Genomic DNA, 16,953 nt, shown 5'->3' on the forward strand with positions numbered 1-16,953 from the left:
ACGGCGAGTTCTGGGGTTTTGCCTACTATAGGTATATGTGTAGAGTAATTGTTAAATAATGTTGAAGAAATACTTGTAATTCTGGACCCCAGTTAGAACTTAATGCATGTGTCTGTGGAGCTCAAATAATGAATAACTACAGGCTATGTTTCCCTTTTCAGTAGACTAGCTAGCAGCCAAATTGCAGGGTTGAATTTTCTTATCTACCGTTCTGCTTTTCAGTTTTGTGTAAATCTGTTCACAATGGTAACGACTATTTTACTCCATTCCATGATTGTCTAAATGGACAGAAAGCATTGGGCAAATGAGGCTATCGGGCTGCCACAAGCAGCCAGGAAATATCTGCTGGAAAAGCATTTAGAGAAAGACCCATCTTTCTTGCTACCATCCCTGGAATATGATTAGGCTTTAGGCTTGTGGTCTGCTGAGAAAGGAGAATCCTGATGTAGTTTTGGCCTCTCTTGGTTGGTTGTCAAGCTAGATTATGTGACTTTTCTCAGAAGGAGTTTCCAGAATTTTCTCAGCTCAATGGCATGGGATGACTTTTTGCATTATGGAGTTGCACATTTCTTAATTTTAAAAATGGGGGAGGTACTGAATAATCTGAGAATTTTAAACAGGGCACTTCCTACTTAAATAGTAGAAAATGTAATGCTCTCTTGTGTGGTGGTACATGTACTATAGAATTTTATGCCATTTTACATACAGGGATAGAAAATTTGCCAAGTGCTTACTGATCCTTGGTTTCTGAGAAGGGATGCAGACTTTCAATTTGTGTTCTTTGTGTGTATATGCATCACATGAAGCAAAATCAGCACTCTAGATTCACTCGTATTTAGCATGAAATAGCCCCAAGTTGATGAACTTTAATTTCTTGTGTTACATGTGGCTGGACTTTAGCCTCCATGTGGTAGGCCTGTCCTCCAGAGAACCTACCTTTTACTTAACTAGTAAGGAGCCAGCACTGGAACCGACCCTTTTCAGGTATTGTGTGCTTTTTTCAAAAACTATTTATTGACCGGCCATTTTCAAAGATTTTTTTTTTTTTTTAAGTTTCTTTGTTTTAAACTTTAGAGAGCTAAGTATCAAGGGGGAGCGTAATACGTGTGTGGGAAATGGGACAGAATTGAAAACTAGGGAGAGGAGTAGGTGGCTCTGTGAATTAAAGTAGTAGACTTCTTCATTCTTCCTGCTTTCTCCAGGGAGTTTCCCTGTTTCTCTCATCTAATTTTGTTACTGTTCTCTTCTGTACTTCCCTTTCCTCACCTGCCTCAAAAGCTTGTGACAAGTTACCATGTTTTAATTCTGTTGTGGGCAGTGAAAGAATATGCCTGAGAGTGACTACTGAGGTCTGTTTAGTTTGTTTTTTTGTTTAAGAAGGAGATAATTAGCCATATTTTGGACATCCTAGAACTGAAATTGAATGGGAGTATGGTGAGTTCTGGGGTTTTGCCTATTACAGGTATATGTGTAGAGTAATTGTTAAATAATGTTGAAGAAATACTTGTAATTCTGGACCCCAGTTAGAACTGTCCCTTCTGACAGTCCCAGACTTTAGGGACTTTAGGCTGTCCCTTTCTGGCTGTGGGATGAGTACAAGCTGCTGGGTGGCAATGCAGCAGAGTCCCCTGGAAGATGTTCAGGGAGGGTGTATCATCAGGGATACAACCTGATGACCAGAGCTTGTGTTTTGAAAGGTGCCAAGCCAGATCAGCACTTCCCCTAGGTCACACCTGGAGTGTAGTTGTTCTGCTGGACACACCGCTTCTGTACAGCAATTGTTTCGGAGGAAGCACTTCAGGGTAGCACAGCTGCTTTGAGCTGTTTGCAAGGTGTTAGCCTCCATGAAGCCCACAACTCTGGAGCACAGTGCTCTGGGGATGATGCTGTCTCTGCGTAGTTTTGTTGTGGTCTTTCTTGTCTTGACTTGTGTGTTCTGGCTTCTCCCTTCTTGAGCACACCCCGACCCTAGCATGGTTCATGGCAAGGTTGTGTTTATGAGAAATTGTTTTACTTCATTTACAGCAATGGGCTGTAAATGAGAAACTGGCTGACAAAATGTCATTGGTGGTTTGGGGGTTTGGGTATTAAGGCACTTGTTAACACCAGGTGGCAGCATCTCCTGCCAGCAGGTTCTGTAGAGACCTGGAAGTCCTTTTAACCTTGAAAAGAGAGCCTCTGCTTGAAAACAAACCAATAAAACCATAAATATTGTGGCTGGTTTGCAAAAGAATTCAGACAGATCCAAACTAAATATTTTGTGTTCCATGCAGTGACTCTACTTATTAGCTATGTTATATTGTGTTTCTAAAAACTCCTGCAAATGACAGATTTTGAGATTTGTAGGGTTTGTCTTCTCTGTGCATGTGTTTTGTATATGTTTGAGGTTTTTTTTTGGTTGGTCCTGTGTCCCCCATCGTGTGTCTTGTCCTGTGTCCATCTGTGTCCTGTACCCCCCATCCCCATTTTCCCCCTCAACCCCTTTTCCCTTCTTTTTGTTTTGGGTTCTTTTCTCTGATTTTTATCACTACTTTTATGTGAAGTTGCTGCTGAAATAGGTGCTCCTTGTTTATCAGTCAAGCTCAGTTCCATTTCTACAGTAAGATATGACTATTCAGTCATGGCTGTAAACAAGTAAAACCCAAAAGCCTGGTAGGAAATGGAGTTTGACAGGTGAGCTGCTTTAGGTGACCATGTTCAGAATGAGATCTTAAAATCTGTCTGCCTGTGGTTCATGTTGAACTTAGCTTGGGTTGAAGTTAGCTCAACTGAGGTTGAATTGCTTGGTCATGAGGCGTTGGCATAGTTCCTCCGATCCACATAACACTGACAGCTAAATATATGTTTATCGCTGTATGGAAAGTGACCTAATGTATTGCATGGCTGAGTGAGTGCAAGATGAAAACGGCAGTGGGTGACAGCACCCTGCACAATGTCTCGTGATCTGGGTGATGTTATGTGCACAGAGGGGGAGTGTCAGTCCCTGAGGTGCTGTGCCTCTTCGATACAGTCAGCTCCCATTGTTTTAGACCTCACACCCACTGTCAGCAGAGGAGGGGTGTAAGTGTGCATCCCAAATTAACCAAGTGTACTCTTACCCTCACTTGGCTGCCCTAAAAATTGTGCTTCTTTCTTTCCCGGGTAATTTACCAAAAAACCGCCCAAACCCACCTTCAATTCAATCTCTACAAAGAAAAGTTAACTTACTGTGCTTTTCAAATAGATAGGGGTGTTGGCTACATGAGAGGGAATGGATGAAATAATCAAAGATATCCAGATCAGCAAGTCTAATAAAAATTCCTCTGAGGAAATGTAAACAACTTGAAACAACCAGGTGATCTTTTAGTGGCTGTTTTAAGATGGGAGGGAGGTGGTGGAGAGTTTTAAGATGCTCAGAGAAGGGGAAATACACCAGTGAGTCAAATGCCAATGTACGAAAAGATATGGAACGAGCTAACAAGTAATCAATTAATAATTACCCAAGAGGTACTGAAATAGGAAGAAAAAAATGCTGAAGAGAACTCAATGGGAGTGTTCTTCCCAGTTTTGCATCTTCTTTGTTGAAAGAGTGGATTAGAAAATGAGGCAAAAAAAATCATCAGAGGGAAAAAAAAAAAAAAGTCTCTGAAAGAATTTGGTTTAATCTCATTTAGAAAACATACAGAGGAATAATGTCAAAAACTCCTGTAAAGCAGACTGAGGAACTTAATCATCTGAGTAATAGGGTGTGGAAGAATATATTTTGCAGCAAAAAGAGGTGAGGGTGTTTGTACATGCACTGGAAATGCAAAGCACTGGAATGCGTTACTTGCAAAAATAGTGTGGAAAAGAATGAACAAATTTTCTTTGGTTATATCTAACTATTTCTAGAAAGTGCTGGAAGCTGCAGACTTCTACAGTATGCAAGAGCCTTAGAAAATCTTTCTTAACTTTTATTTCAAAAGCAGAGCCTGGAATGACCCACACTTTAGTAAGAACCATGAGCTCATAATTTGTTTAGCTATTTAAGTTTTTGTAATTTGCTTGTAGAAGTTTTTATTTGCCAAGGATGTCCAGAAAACTACAAGTTTAAAATGGCTTAGACAAAATCTGTAACAGAGCAACTTCTGAGGATATAGTTCAACTGTATTTTGTTATATCACTTTTATTAGTTATCAGCTAATTGTCTTAGGCTTATGGTGTTATATTTAACTCAGTAAAAAGAACGTACCTTTTAGGACAAGAGGAAGTGCAATAGCTTTATGTCTGCTGGACTTCAGTTAACTTGATCATAAAACATGAATGATGTCTTGGGTATTCTGAGTAGAGGACTTATTTAACTTATAGTATCTTTGCAGTTTAATCAGAAATATTCATAACAACTATCTGGAAGCACAGTCAGGGTCTTCTGTAAAATGTAGCTGATGTTTCAGGATAGTGGATGGTGTTAGTCAGCATACCTTCTCATAACAAGTGCCTGCACCTCAGAAAAGGGAGGGGAGGAAAAAGTGAAGGGGAAGACTGTAATTGTAGCAGTGACAATATTGCTCTGATTTAAATGGTGAACTAATATTTAGTCATCCACAAGTGTAATTACAGTGTCCTGTTTTTCTAATTAGGCAATTACATCAGAGCCTGCCTCTATTTCCTGCTGGTATACAGATTTTAAAATCGCAATAGAAGTTAATGACAATAGCATCATAATAAGTTGCCTTTCCAGTTACTTATTAATATATTTTCCAGTTGTTAGGCCTTTTGAATTGCTTAGAAACACTCAAGATTTGATATATGATAGAGCAGAGAAATTGTCTTGGTTGACTTGTATTCCACTATAATTCTTACTTATTTACTGTGTGTCCTTCACATTCTGGTGGATTTAATTTCCACAATAAAACTATGAGTTTCTTGTGTGTGTTCATGTGTGGGGTCTGTTTTTTTTGTCTGTTTGTTACCTCCTAAATTTTGTAGGTAACTTCTGTTGCATTCCATTTTCTGCTAGTTTTTATGACACAACAAACCATTTTACTTCTCTGCACTGAATTATTTGCCTGAAGCTTTCTTTTTCTACCTATAAAGTCAGCCAATTTCTTTTGAAATACTAGTTAAAAGGTTTGAATTTTTAAAACATTTTTATTTCCTTGTTCCCAAGACCACCACTTCAGTCAGGCTGTGCAGACTCTTACATTCTTCACAAGAGGCAAACTAACTTTTCAGCCAAACCCCGCCTCCCTAAAGAACACTAACAAAAAAAAAAAATTAATCCCATATTTTTGACAGTGAGAGCAATTAGATAATCTAATGATGTATATCTATATGTATATCTACTTATATGTGTAGTATATCTACATACCTATATGTAGTTATTCATATATTAAAAAATCCCTATGTGTATGCATGTACACACATCTTTGAATGTTTAGTTGAGATCAATGTGTTTTTTAGAAGGTTTTTCTGAACTCAAATGGCTGCAGGCACTAAGATGGATGTTGTCAGCAATTACAAAGGCAGTCAGGGAAGACGAAAGATTTGTAGTTACAGGTTACCTCTCAGCTTTGGAAACATGGGAAACAGGTCTTGTTTCTCTGTGCAAGTTACTAGTCCTCCAAGAGGGCTGCAAGGACCTCTTAAAGTGACGTGTGCAGGCTGACTCTCACATTGCATGGAACTCCACAAAAATAGCATTGCTACATATGTGGGTACCTAATCCTACCAACATTTGCACATACGCTTCTACAGTGAGGTTTGGAGAACGCTTACGTATGTACAACAGTTAGCAGAACAGCCTGGATGAACACAGAGGAGAATACCTCCTGGTCGATAATAGCAGGCTCCTTGAACCATAAGGTATAACGCGACTTTGCCAAATGGATTTTAGTTTTAATCAATAGGATCCCGTAAAGGATATAGGCAGGAGATTAGCACTCTGAGTTCATCTTTGTATCCTCTGCCCTGTTGTCTGATAGAATAGTAACATTCTTGCCATCCTTAGTGCTCGGGGTGATGCTTATGACAATGCAATTTCTGGATTAAAAGATTTTTAAAAAAAACCCAAAAGGTAACTGATGGCCTATAGAAAAGTATGTGTTACTCACCATCCCCCCTCCCCTCCTCTGACAGAGGTGAATTCCACTAGCTTGCAGTGGAATTGCAGGTCTGCATCAGTCCTGCACCTTATGAAAATAGGAATCTTTGTCAGGGAGCAGCAGCAAGAGCAGCTCTGCCAGCAGCTGAATGTGACCACAGGATGGGAAGGGCAGGATCCCTGTTGACAGAGCCCAGTCCCTTTGTTCCTGAGCAGGGCAAAGGTACTGGCAGTAACGCTTAAAATTGACTCTTCAGTGATCATCAGACAAACACCAGACACTGAGTGGACCTGTAGTCAATCCAGGAAGTTCAGGCAATGAGTCGGTGTCAGCAGGGGACAGAACTGGGCACAGACTTACCCTACAGAACTACACAGGGGGACTTGTCTTTAAATGGAGCTCCTGGGCCACTGGGCAGAGGGTGCTGGTCCTTGATGAGCTTGGTCAGGGCAATAAAGGCCTATGGGTGGACTCAGGGCCTTGACTGTCTTCATTATTTACTGTGGAGTGGTTCTGAGCAACAGTTGCAAGAGTTAGGGCACTGGTTAAAGATGGAGCTGCATTGCACAGCATGGGAGCAACCTTCCCTAGTGCTTGCTCTTCCAAAATAGGTTTAAATAGCTCTTTCTTATTCTGTATGTGTGGGGGTGGGGGTGATGGTGGTGGGCTGTGGTATTCTTTTCTTTTGGTCCTGGCACGGAAATGGGAATGCAGGTTGATGCACTAAGTATTTACAGGAAACATACCAGGCGTTGCTCTCTTTCTTAGTAATTATTTAGCAAGACATTGTAGTTAATTTTATATGGTAATTAAGATGTATATATTTGAAATATTCATGCCTGTTTTGGGTATTCACACGCACAGAAAATTCTTCATTATAGAATAATGTAGGTTTGAAGGTACTGCTGGAAGTCATCTGTTATGACTTCTACCCAAAGCAGGTCTTTTGAAGTGAGTGCTCATGGCCTTGTTTAGTCAAGTTGTCAATGTTTCCAAAGATGGGAGATTTCCCAGGCTCTCTGTGCCCCTGTTCTCATGTTTGACCATCCTTATGGTGAAAAAGTTTTTATGTCGAATTGGAATTTTCTGTGTTAAAACTTCTCAGCTCCCTCTTGTCCTAAATTTAAATCTCCAATTTAAATTGCAACATTTTTGCAGTTGTTGATGGCTGTCAGCATCCATTTTAAAACTGTGTGCAAACTTGATATATTTGTGAACATGAGGGACTGATAACACAGAATGCAGGTCGAGATAGTGTCAAAAGGTTCCCTAAAAGTTCTTTCAGCCAACTTTACCAGTGCATCTTAGGTGTGAACTCTGACACTGTTTCCTATTGCAATCCTGGATTTCTTTTTCTTGAGAAAAATCTGCCAGCAGCAAAGGCAAAAAAATGTAGTGGTACTGAACTGTGGTCAAAGACCAAACTAAGGAGATACGTAAAGCTTGCAAGCTAAAAATAATCTGTCAAGTAGAACATCAAAAATGTAAGTTCCTGTATGCACTAATCCTTTCTCCATATCCAGGTTATGAGTACCCTCTCTTGGTCAATGCTCGCTTGTTCTCTATTCCCCCACACCCCACCCCTACCTTATTCTTCAATAGATGAGTCACTGCTTCTAGAAGTTGGGCTTTTTGTCCCCAAAGCATGCCCTTGTGTTTTCTGCTAGTAAATATGCTATTTCGGGATCATTTATGCTAGTCATATCTTCTAAACCGACCAGTATCTAACTGTTTTCTACGTGCAGAAAAATTTTGCTGATGCCAAAACAAACTGACATCTTTGCTAGCTTGTATGTATAGTAGCTAACAGAAATTGTCCTCTTCTCTTACCAGATGTGTGCAATAGTACCAACCTTCCTGAAGTTGAAATCATCAGTCTACTGGAAGAGCAGCTGCCTCATTATAAGCTAAGAGCAGATACAATCTATGGTTATGACCACGACGACTGGCTTCATACACCTCTCATTTCTCCCGATGTGAATATTGACTTAACAACTGAGCAGATAGAAGAGACCTTGAAATACTTCCGTAAGTCAAAAATTCAGAAATTGTACTGATAAACAAATAAAATAGTGCTATTTTTGGTACTTTCTCTGAAGAATCTGTGCAATTCTTTTACAACTGTGGAAAGCATGAGAACTGTTCTCGACTTAGTGCTTTTGGTCTTCAAGTTTGCAGTAGATAGAAACAAAGGAAACATTTGATTAGAAACAGCAGTTGCATTTGTAATCTGTGCGTGCTCCCCTCCACGTTATCAAATATTGGTGAAAAAGAAATACTTCTTTTTGCTTATGATCTCTCTGGCAAGAGACTGAAATTTTCTTTACATATACAATGTAGAAAATTTAGACCTGTATCATGGTCTCTGACACTTTGCACTGTTGTCTGATGGCACTGTGTGCCAGCATCACAGCATGACATCAAATCGTTTTTCTGCAGCTTACGCTTCTAGTAAAGACTTGTGAAGAATCAAACTCTGAGCATTTGGTTGGGATGGTTTGTCCCTTCGTTCTTTCTTTTGTTCATATTTGTACTATTGGACAAAAAGGTACCTTTTGTGCCTGGAGGGAAAGTGTGTAGTGTTGTGACCTTGGTTTTTCATTCTTTTGTTTGAGCCTGTAAATGCTTTTATCATGGTGAATGGATTTATGACTGTCTGGGTTCTTCCACTGTTGATATTGACTTAGCTGTGCAAGTAGAGAAAACTTCTATGATTAATCCTCTAGTTGCTGATCGAGTAATGTATAATTAAATGATTGTTCCTTTTCCCCCTGTCCTCCATGGTTTCCCATGAACGTGCAATTTTTGTTGCACTTCTGCATGTATTGCATGTTAAAATAGTCTGTAGAGTATCAAGCCAAAAGGTTTTATTCTATAGCTGTGGTAGTTAGGCTTACATAGTGGATTTACATAGATTATAGTAGTAGGTAGATGTAGGTAGACTTACTGAGGCACTGTGGAGCTCAGAAGAGATGAATTACAGGGCTCAATACAAACCTTTGCAAAGATGGCTTAATTGCATTTTGAAGCACCTGAATTCACTTTGTAAGGAGCAAGGTTGGTAAAGAAAAGCATTAAGAATATGAAGAACTGAGTTTCTGACTGTAGTGCTTCAACAGAAGGCATTAAGTATTTCAGTAGTTAGCTTGCGTATGCTCTCCACTTGCCACCAATCAGACAAAAACAGGGGGAAGGGGGGAGAGGTGAGCTGAAGCTGATCTGTGGAGTCAGTTGTACTGCAACTCTTTGTTCTGTATCAGTCCATTAGTGTTGCTATAATGATGGCAGAAGTTGGCTTAAAGACATGTTTTGAAATGTCAGATTTCCAAAGTCTTTGGTAACCGGATTGGTCCTGTCTTGTGAATAAGATTGCCTATGCGGGTGGGCTGTTGCAATAACCATGGGAAAGATGTTTTGCTAGTGGGGCAAGGAAGGCAAAAATCCGTGTGGAAGCGTCCTAATTTTCCCAACTGAGATGCTGGTGGCCCATATCACATGTAATAGTGCATGACTGTTGGGGGTGGATACAAAATGAAGCTATGTACGACAGAGAAATCAGATAGGAGTAGCATCTTGTAACTTTGGGTACTTAAACAATTTTATCCAGCTTTTAGCTTACGAATATAATGACTGCAACTCTGTCATGTTGCTGTGATTGAAGATTTCACCCAGTCAGTTGGCTTGAATGAAAAAAAGTTACGAGTGTAGATCCTGCCACAGCGTATGTTTTCTTCTTTCATTGGGAAATAACTGTTTATAGAAGAAGAGCTGAGCAGGGGTAATTTCTGTAAATAAAAGGTTATTCCTTACTGCTTATATACAGACACTTGTGCATAAATAGTAGTTTAAGAAGTTTAAGCAAACTTGGATTGAGCCTTAGATACTCTGGAAACTGAGATCTTTGACTTTATCCTTGTTCAGTTATCATGAACAAGTCATATAATGCATTTATACGTGAGTGTGCAAGGTCATAAAACTTGGGCATGTTTGGAAATTGACATTGATTGTAAATGTTGGTTTATGGAAAAAATAACTAACAAAAATATTATTTTAAGTAAGTTCACAGAAAGTCCTGTGGATTATACCATCATCACTTTGGAGAGTGTTTTCCCGGGTGTGGCTGTGCTTGCACAATGATTAATTTTCAGTGCTGCAATTAAGGCACTCCTTCTGTACCTGTTTAGTTTGTTTTAAAAACCTTGACAAGGCAGTGAGCAAATACTGTAACTTGTCTATTGGAAAGTTTTAGTATAATCTTACATATTTCCACTGATTTCAAAACAGTATCCTTGTGATCTAAGAATTCTATGCATGTAGTTAACTTTAATAAATAATAAAAATGACATTTCCTAATCTGTCAGTTTTCCTTAACTGAAGGAAGAATTCATCGCTTTTGCTGCAACAGAAAAGGATTGGCTGCAAAATAAATACTTTTATCAGAATTAAACTGCACTACACATAGAGATTGTTGCTTTACCTTCTTCAAGCTTCTTAGGGACACGCAAAGATAATTCAAATAAAATTAATATTAAAAATTGAACTAGTGCAGAGTATTTTTAGGTATTGAGTTAAGCCTTTTGATTACTTATGGTTCCTGGTATGTTATAGTGTTGATCAGCCTCGAAACCAGGATTTAACAGGGAGGGAGGTATATGATGTTGCTTTATTCAGGAAATGTTCACAGACTGAGAAATACTGGAGATCAAAGGGGATGTTTGTGCATATTTTAATATATGTAAACATTGTGCATTATTAATATATGTAAATATTTATTTTGTAAGGCTTCCTGTTGTTTAGGGAGAGAACTTATCAGGAAGAGGAACATTTTACAACCTCTCACCACACCAGTTAAAATGTAACTACTTACCTTGGAAATAGTCTGTAGGGTAACACAATAGTGACAGCCTTGCACAGTAACTCATTGTTTTAATGATGCTCCGGTACCTACTGTGAACAACTGGAATGAGGGAAGGGGAACGTGTCTGTTTTTCCACTGGTTGTAATTGCATTCCCACCCCGCCATCCAAGGGCAGTGGAGGTTGATTTTGGGGATGGTAACTGAGAGCTGCCTTTTTTCCTTCCTTCTGCCGTAGACCAGTTACCATACTCAGTGGCTCTTTACCCTCTGTCTCGATTGTGATCCATATCTCCAGCTCTGTCCCCGCTCCTTTTGTAAGTTTTGAACAAGATAGATGTCTGAACCTTTGAACCTCAGTACTGGATTACTTAAAAATATTTAAAAGCCCACAGAAGTAGGAAAGTGGGGAGTTCTATATATAGAGAGAGATATAAAAATTTGTGTGTGTATGCCTATTCAATAAATATATATAGTATATGTGTATCAGTGTACAATTGCATTTGTAGTTATCCTTTTGAACAAAGTTTAAAATATAGTGACCAAATTTTAAATCTCCACTCGAAAATAATTCAAGTGCATTTTTGGTTAAGTCTTGTAAAGTGCCCTGAAGCGGATTTAAAAAATGTGGCTGGCTTAAGCCTAATAAATAAAATGATGTGTGGATGTGTGTGTGTTTATGGTGATTTCAGTAATTACTGAAACCCTGGGTTCTCTGTTGAGCACATTTCCGTTCTCTGTTAGTAAACCAAACTTATAAACTAGTCTTTCTTAGTATTTGGATGTTATGTTTTTGCTTAGTAGTACTGTTCTTGTAGGCTTATATAAATATTGTGTAAGTTGTAATACAAGATAAATCAAGGATAATAATGCTACAGATCTATAAAACGAGCTAAAATCTCTTCTCCAATGGCACCTTCAGATTACTTACATTCATTGTGATACTTGGATGGTATTTTAATCTTTATAATTGCAAAATGTTGATTTCTGAAAAAAAACCTGTTGCTTTCTTGGTATTTTGCAGTAACAAGGACTGTTCTTCTATTATTATTATTATTAGAACCTTGGGTACTTCCATACTCTTCACTGTGGAAGGCAAAATTTGTTTAAGTAAAAATGTCTCTCAAACGCTGCAACCTTTTCATGCCATTTCCAGCAAGGTTTTATACTGCTTAAACTCCCCTTAGTAGAAAGGAGGATGTGCATTGCAAGATACAACAACAGGAGTGGTGATCTTGCCTACTGTAAATTGAGTCAATTTCTCTGTAGCGGGCAAGGAAAATCTATGCCAAGGGAATGTTTGGATCCTCTGTCTTTAAATCTCCCTCCTACAGAGGGGAGCTACATCAGAGCTTATAGGCAAAATACTGATTGCAGTTGGCTATTTCATTCCTATGGGACTCCTTTTATACAACTCACTGGTTTTGATTGGAATTCAGATGACTTGACAACAAGTTATGCTTAGAATTTTAAAATCTAGCTTTTGACTTTTAATGGTATTCTGTTGAGCTTCATAACGCTTGCACACTGAATATTGTCATTGTAACTGTTCTGTATGAACATGATAGGTTTGAAATCCGAGCAATTAAACAAGAAGGGCATTTGATTTCTGAATGACTTATGAAAAATGTCCTTGCAGTTTTTGGACTGTATACTGAGATTGATGCTGCTTTATAACCTGGTGGTGGAAATGTGATGAATTTCTTGCTGTGTTAATCCATACAGGATAAGAGTCAAAAATGACACTTAGCGACACTGCTGTGTCTTGTTAGAGCAGATTTTTCTGCCTTCCTGTGGCTTTTTGTTTTTGAGATCATCAGTTCAGTCCCCAGCCACAAAGGCTGGCAGTCACAGAATCTGCTGGGCAGCGTCACTCAAGAGCGTGCGTGGACACAAGGCTACTTAGCCCTCCTTTTGAATTAATTTTTTAAGATATTGGTAGAAGATGAATATTTAAATATACAAGCATTTTAATTTATTAGCAACTTTTTGGAGGAACTTAAGCTGGAACTCAGGATAGGTGATGCAGGGAATTAGTTCTTAAAATTTAGTTGGCAATTGGGAAGTGGAGTCTTCACACTTGGATGATGATAGCTTTTGGGAGGCACTGAATGGCATATTAGGGCTGCAGCTGTTCTTTTACATTCTGGAACTCCAAAGCATATCTTTGTCATTATTTTCTTCATATGCTTCAGACTGAAGACTGAGACAGTCCCTACCAAATGAACAAAATAAAACTGATCTGAACTGAAAGTATAATCAAATAAATCAAACATCATCTCACCAGACACATTAAATTCTTGAGGCAGAATGCCTTTTAAGCCAGTCTAAAATGTGGTGTGTGAATGTGTGATAATAGCAAAGTGACATTCCATCTCCCTGCCTCCAGATTAGGGAATGTCAAGCACCCTGTTGGCTAGAGAGAGGTCTATACAAGAGCCAGATCTAGAGCACAGGTCTCTCAGTGCAGCTACCAGAGGCAGTGAACAGACACAGCACTTTGCACAAGAGTCTGGGTTTTGCCTTGGCAGCTTCTGGGGACAGGGCCCAGGCTCACCTGGCGATTCCTGAGAACCTTCTGAGAAACTGGTGGGTGTCTGCTGCTGCCAGGCAAGGGCAAGGTAAGGGGAGTCACAGGGTTGTGGGCCTGAGGAAGCTCTAGTGGCTTCTGAGAAGCTCTTAGCTGCCTTTGATCCAAGGGTGCTTGGAGCCTTCATTGCAGCTGATGCTGATTTAGGGATGGTCAAGCACCTCTTTAGCTGGTGCTTGGGAGATGTGTATGTAACAGCCAGGTCTGGAGCACAGCTCCCAGAGGCAGCCAACAGATGCAGCAGTTTATGTGGGAGGATGCAAAGAAAGGGTCCTCATCTGAGTTCAGAACAGCCTAAACCCTCAGATATGGCAGTGATGTGCCACGGGGTGCATTCCCCAGCTTTTGGAGCACCTGCCCTGCCAGGGCAGTGACTTTAAGCCCTGAAAGTCCCAGGCTGCTGGGAGTGCCTGGGACTTCTCCTTGAGGTAGGGAGAGATGGCCTTCTTTTATGCAGGAGGTGTGATGCTGTTGAAGAGCTGTCACCAAGCGGAGAAGTTAGGAGAGGAAGACAGCAGGCTGCGCAGCATCAGGGTGGATGAGAGACATAGACAGGATCTGGGAGGAGTGGCTGGGCGCACCAGAGGATTGTGCTCCCATTCAGAGGGACCTTGACAGGCTGGAGAGTTGAGTCAAGAGGAGCCTTGTGCAATTAAACAGAGGGAAGTGCTAAGTTCTGCATCTGGGGAGGAACAACCCCATGTACCAGTACATGCTGGGGTCTAACTGGCTGGAAGGCAGCCTTGCAGAAAAGGACCTGGGGAGTCCTGGTGGACACAAAGTTGAACATTAACCAGCACTGCGCCCCAGCTGCCAAGAAGGCTAATGGTGTCCTGGGCTGTGTTAGGAGGGGTGTTGCCAGCAGGTCAAGGGAGGTGATCCTTCCTCTCTACTCAGCACTGGTGAGGCCATGCCTGCAGTGCTGGGTGCAGTTCTGGGCTCCCTGATTCTATATTCCTTCAATGTAATGCAGCTTGTGTTCCTTTTCTCTCCCAGGAAGCTGCAGTCATGACTGTCAGTGGGTTTTCTCCTTCCTTGTTAGGAAAATAGGTCATAACCATGCCTACTGTAATATTTTTGTCTATCCAATCAAGCATGATGTTAAGCTCAACTTCATTTTACAGATGTTTTTGCTGTGTCTGGGAAAAACATAAACACAAAAAAAAAATAGAGGTGGTAGTTTCCACACAATTTCTGGGTGGTGAACAATTTACAAAATCTACTCTTCAAAGCTTTACCCTCCTTCATTTCTTTATGCTGGATAGGGGTAGTATTCTCTTACATGTCCAGCTCTTGCTATCATGATCTCATTTACAGTATTTAAGTATGCCTAGTGATATCTCAATTAAACTATGCAGGTAGGTTGTTGAAGAACACATCAATTTTTATTTTATACAAATGCAAATATAGTACTCTTCAGGAATAAGTTGGAGGAAGGGAGAAATAATCCTTTTAAATGGAAAATAGGGTTTTGTCCTTAAGTAATTTAATTTCATCTGTCTGCCACTGTCTCATGTTAAATCATTTTGTTTCACTGGGAGAACAGTTAGGCTCTTCTCTGCACCAGAAGAGTCTTTTTGTCTGTACCAGGTGAGGTCAGCATGCCCTTATGGTGTTCAGAAACGACCAGCTCTGCCCCATCTGTAGGAAGTACCTGTACCATTTTGAAGCCCTGGATAGTAATCCAATTTTGACAAAAGAGAGTCAATCAAATCCAAAGCACCCATTTTTCTAAATACCAATTCTGAAAGCTGCTGATACCATGCTTTCACTGCTCTAGTTCCACTCTTCTCAGGTTAAGCAAGACACAGTGACTTCTTGCTAAGTAAAATAGTACACTAGAAAGAGATCTCTGTCCTAAGTTGCAAAGTTGTTTGCTCTTACTAAATGTGCAGTCACAGGATGACTTCTCTTCAGTGTTCTTTTAGGTGAAACACCAGTAACTCTTCACTTCAGTAAATGAGATCCTAGTTTAGAAGTAACAGTCTGCCAGCCTGTCCTTGAAAATGACTTGGGCTTTTAAATATGCTTGCATTCCTTTTCAATGCTCTTTAATAACTTTATTTTTTTTAAAGTCAGTTAAAAAAATGTCAGTTCACAAAGTAAGTATTGTGGAAATGCCTGACCGTTAACAATATGCATTGCATAGTGGTGGGCTGTACAGCTGCTCTGATAAAAAGGACTCCAGATGACATTAATGGGATGGGCAACTTTATCCTGAGTGGTGGTGACGGTGTTGGCGACTGGAGAAAATAATTAAAGCATATGGTGTTTAATTATCTGAACACCCTGATGTGATGCTGTAGCCAATAAAAGAATTGTGACCTAGAGTTAATCAAATGGGAAGTAATTCACTGTTGCAGCTGCCATGGAAGTACTCCATCCAGCTCCGGTATTCAGTTTCAAAGGATCCTCCTGAAATTGAAAAAGGTTTGGAGAAGAAAGCTGAGAATGACTAAGCATGGGAACACATGATTTATAGGGACATACTGTGTAATGACATTCTTTGAATACTTTGCCAGCAGAGATGACCTGCTGCTGCTTTGCACCCTAGCAACATGCTTCACTGCATCCTTGCGTGTGCTGCTACAACTTTCTTGAGAGGCCACGTTTAGAAATGAGGTAGTTAAAACTATCTTTGTCAAAAATTCTCTTCAAACAAGGCAAAGGGTTTGGGTGATTTTGGTAACCTGTCTAATTTAGGCAGTTTAGTGTTGACCAGTAGTACGGATTTATTGCAGCAAAAGGGAAAAAGGAGAAGGCTCGTGAGCTTTTCAAATCAACTTTTTTTTTGCCTAATAAAACCCCTTTGTAACCACAAACTTAAGGAGTGCTCAGTCTAGCTGATCAGAGCTGCCTGTTAGAGTTCTTCAGCAGTCTGTATATTTTGCTCTGTGGAGAACAAATGGAAGTGATTTTTTTGTTTGTTTGTTTGCTTTAAAACTATACATAGAAAAATAGAACAAAATCCAGGAGCTGGAAGGGAATGCCGAATGAATCTGTATAACTGTATTTAGTGTTGGAATTGGAAAAAGCAAGTCCCTTATAATCACAGATCCATTACCTGAAATCTTTCTTAAACTCAAATTTTATATGAACTTTTAGGCAACTAACAAAGTAATACCCCAGCCAAATGCAGTGTTGTAACATGGATATTGAAATACACAGAAGTTTAATGTTTGCAGAAGCAGTCCGCCAGAAAAACGTACTGTTCTGATAAGTTGAATTCAATGTGTAGCTGTAGGAAGGAACAGTAGGGCTGCAGAGGTAGAAAGAGGGTTCTGCAAGTATGCAGCTGCTTTGTCGGCCTGGTCAGGCTTTCATGTTCAACTTGACAACCTTTCCAGCCTGCCCTTTGTAGAACTACAATTTCTCATATAATTGAAGGGATGCTTGCATGTGGCTACCTGGATATATAGTATTCTGTCTGTCCAGGGTTTCTTTCT

The 16,953-nt window shown here is 39.9% G+C and overlaps 1 protein-coding gene across 1 annotated transcript in view; it reads left to right on the plus strand.

Moving 5' to 3' along the window:
• TRAK1 (trafficking kinesin protein 1) overlaps positions 1–16,953 on the plus strand; it is a 109,447-nt gene that overhangs the window by 30,749 nt on the left and 61,745 nt on the right. Inside the window, exon 3 of the mRNA XM_063325380.1 lies at positions 7,896–8,090. Within this exon, the coding sequence (XP_063181450.1) occupies positions 7,896–8,090 (195 nt within the window). The remainder of the gene's footprint in view (positions 1–7,895; positions 8,091–16,953) is intronic.

Source organism: Chroicocephalus ridibundus, chromosome 2 (assembly GCF_963924245.1).
Source record: "Chroicocephalus ridibundus chromosome 2, bChrRid1.1, whole genome shotgun sequence".
Lineage (NCBI taxonomy): Eukaryota > Metazoa > Chordata > Aves > Charadriiformes > Laridae > Chroicocephalus > Chroicocephalus ridibundus.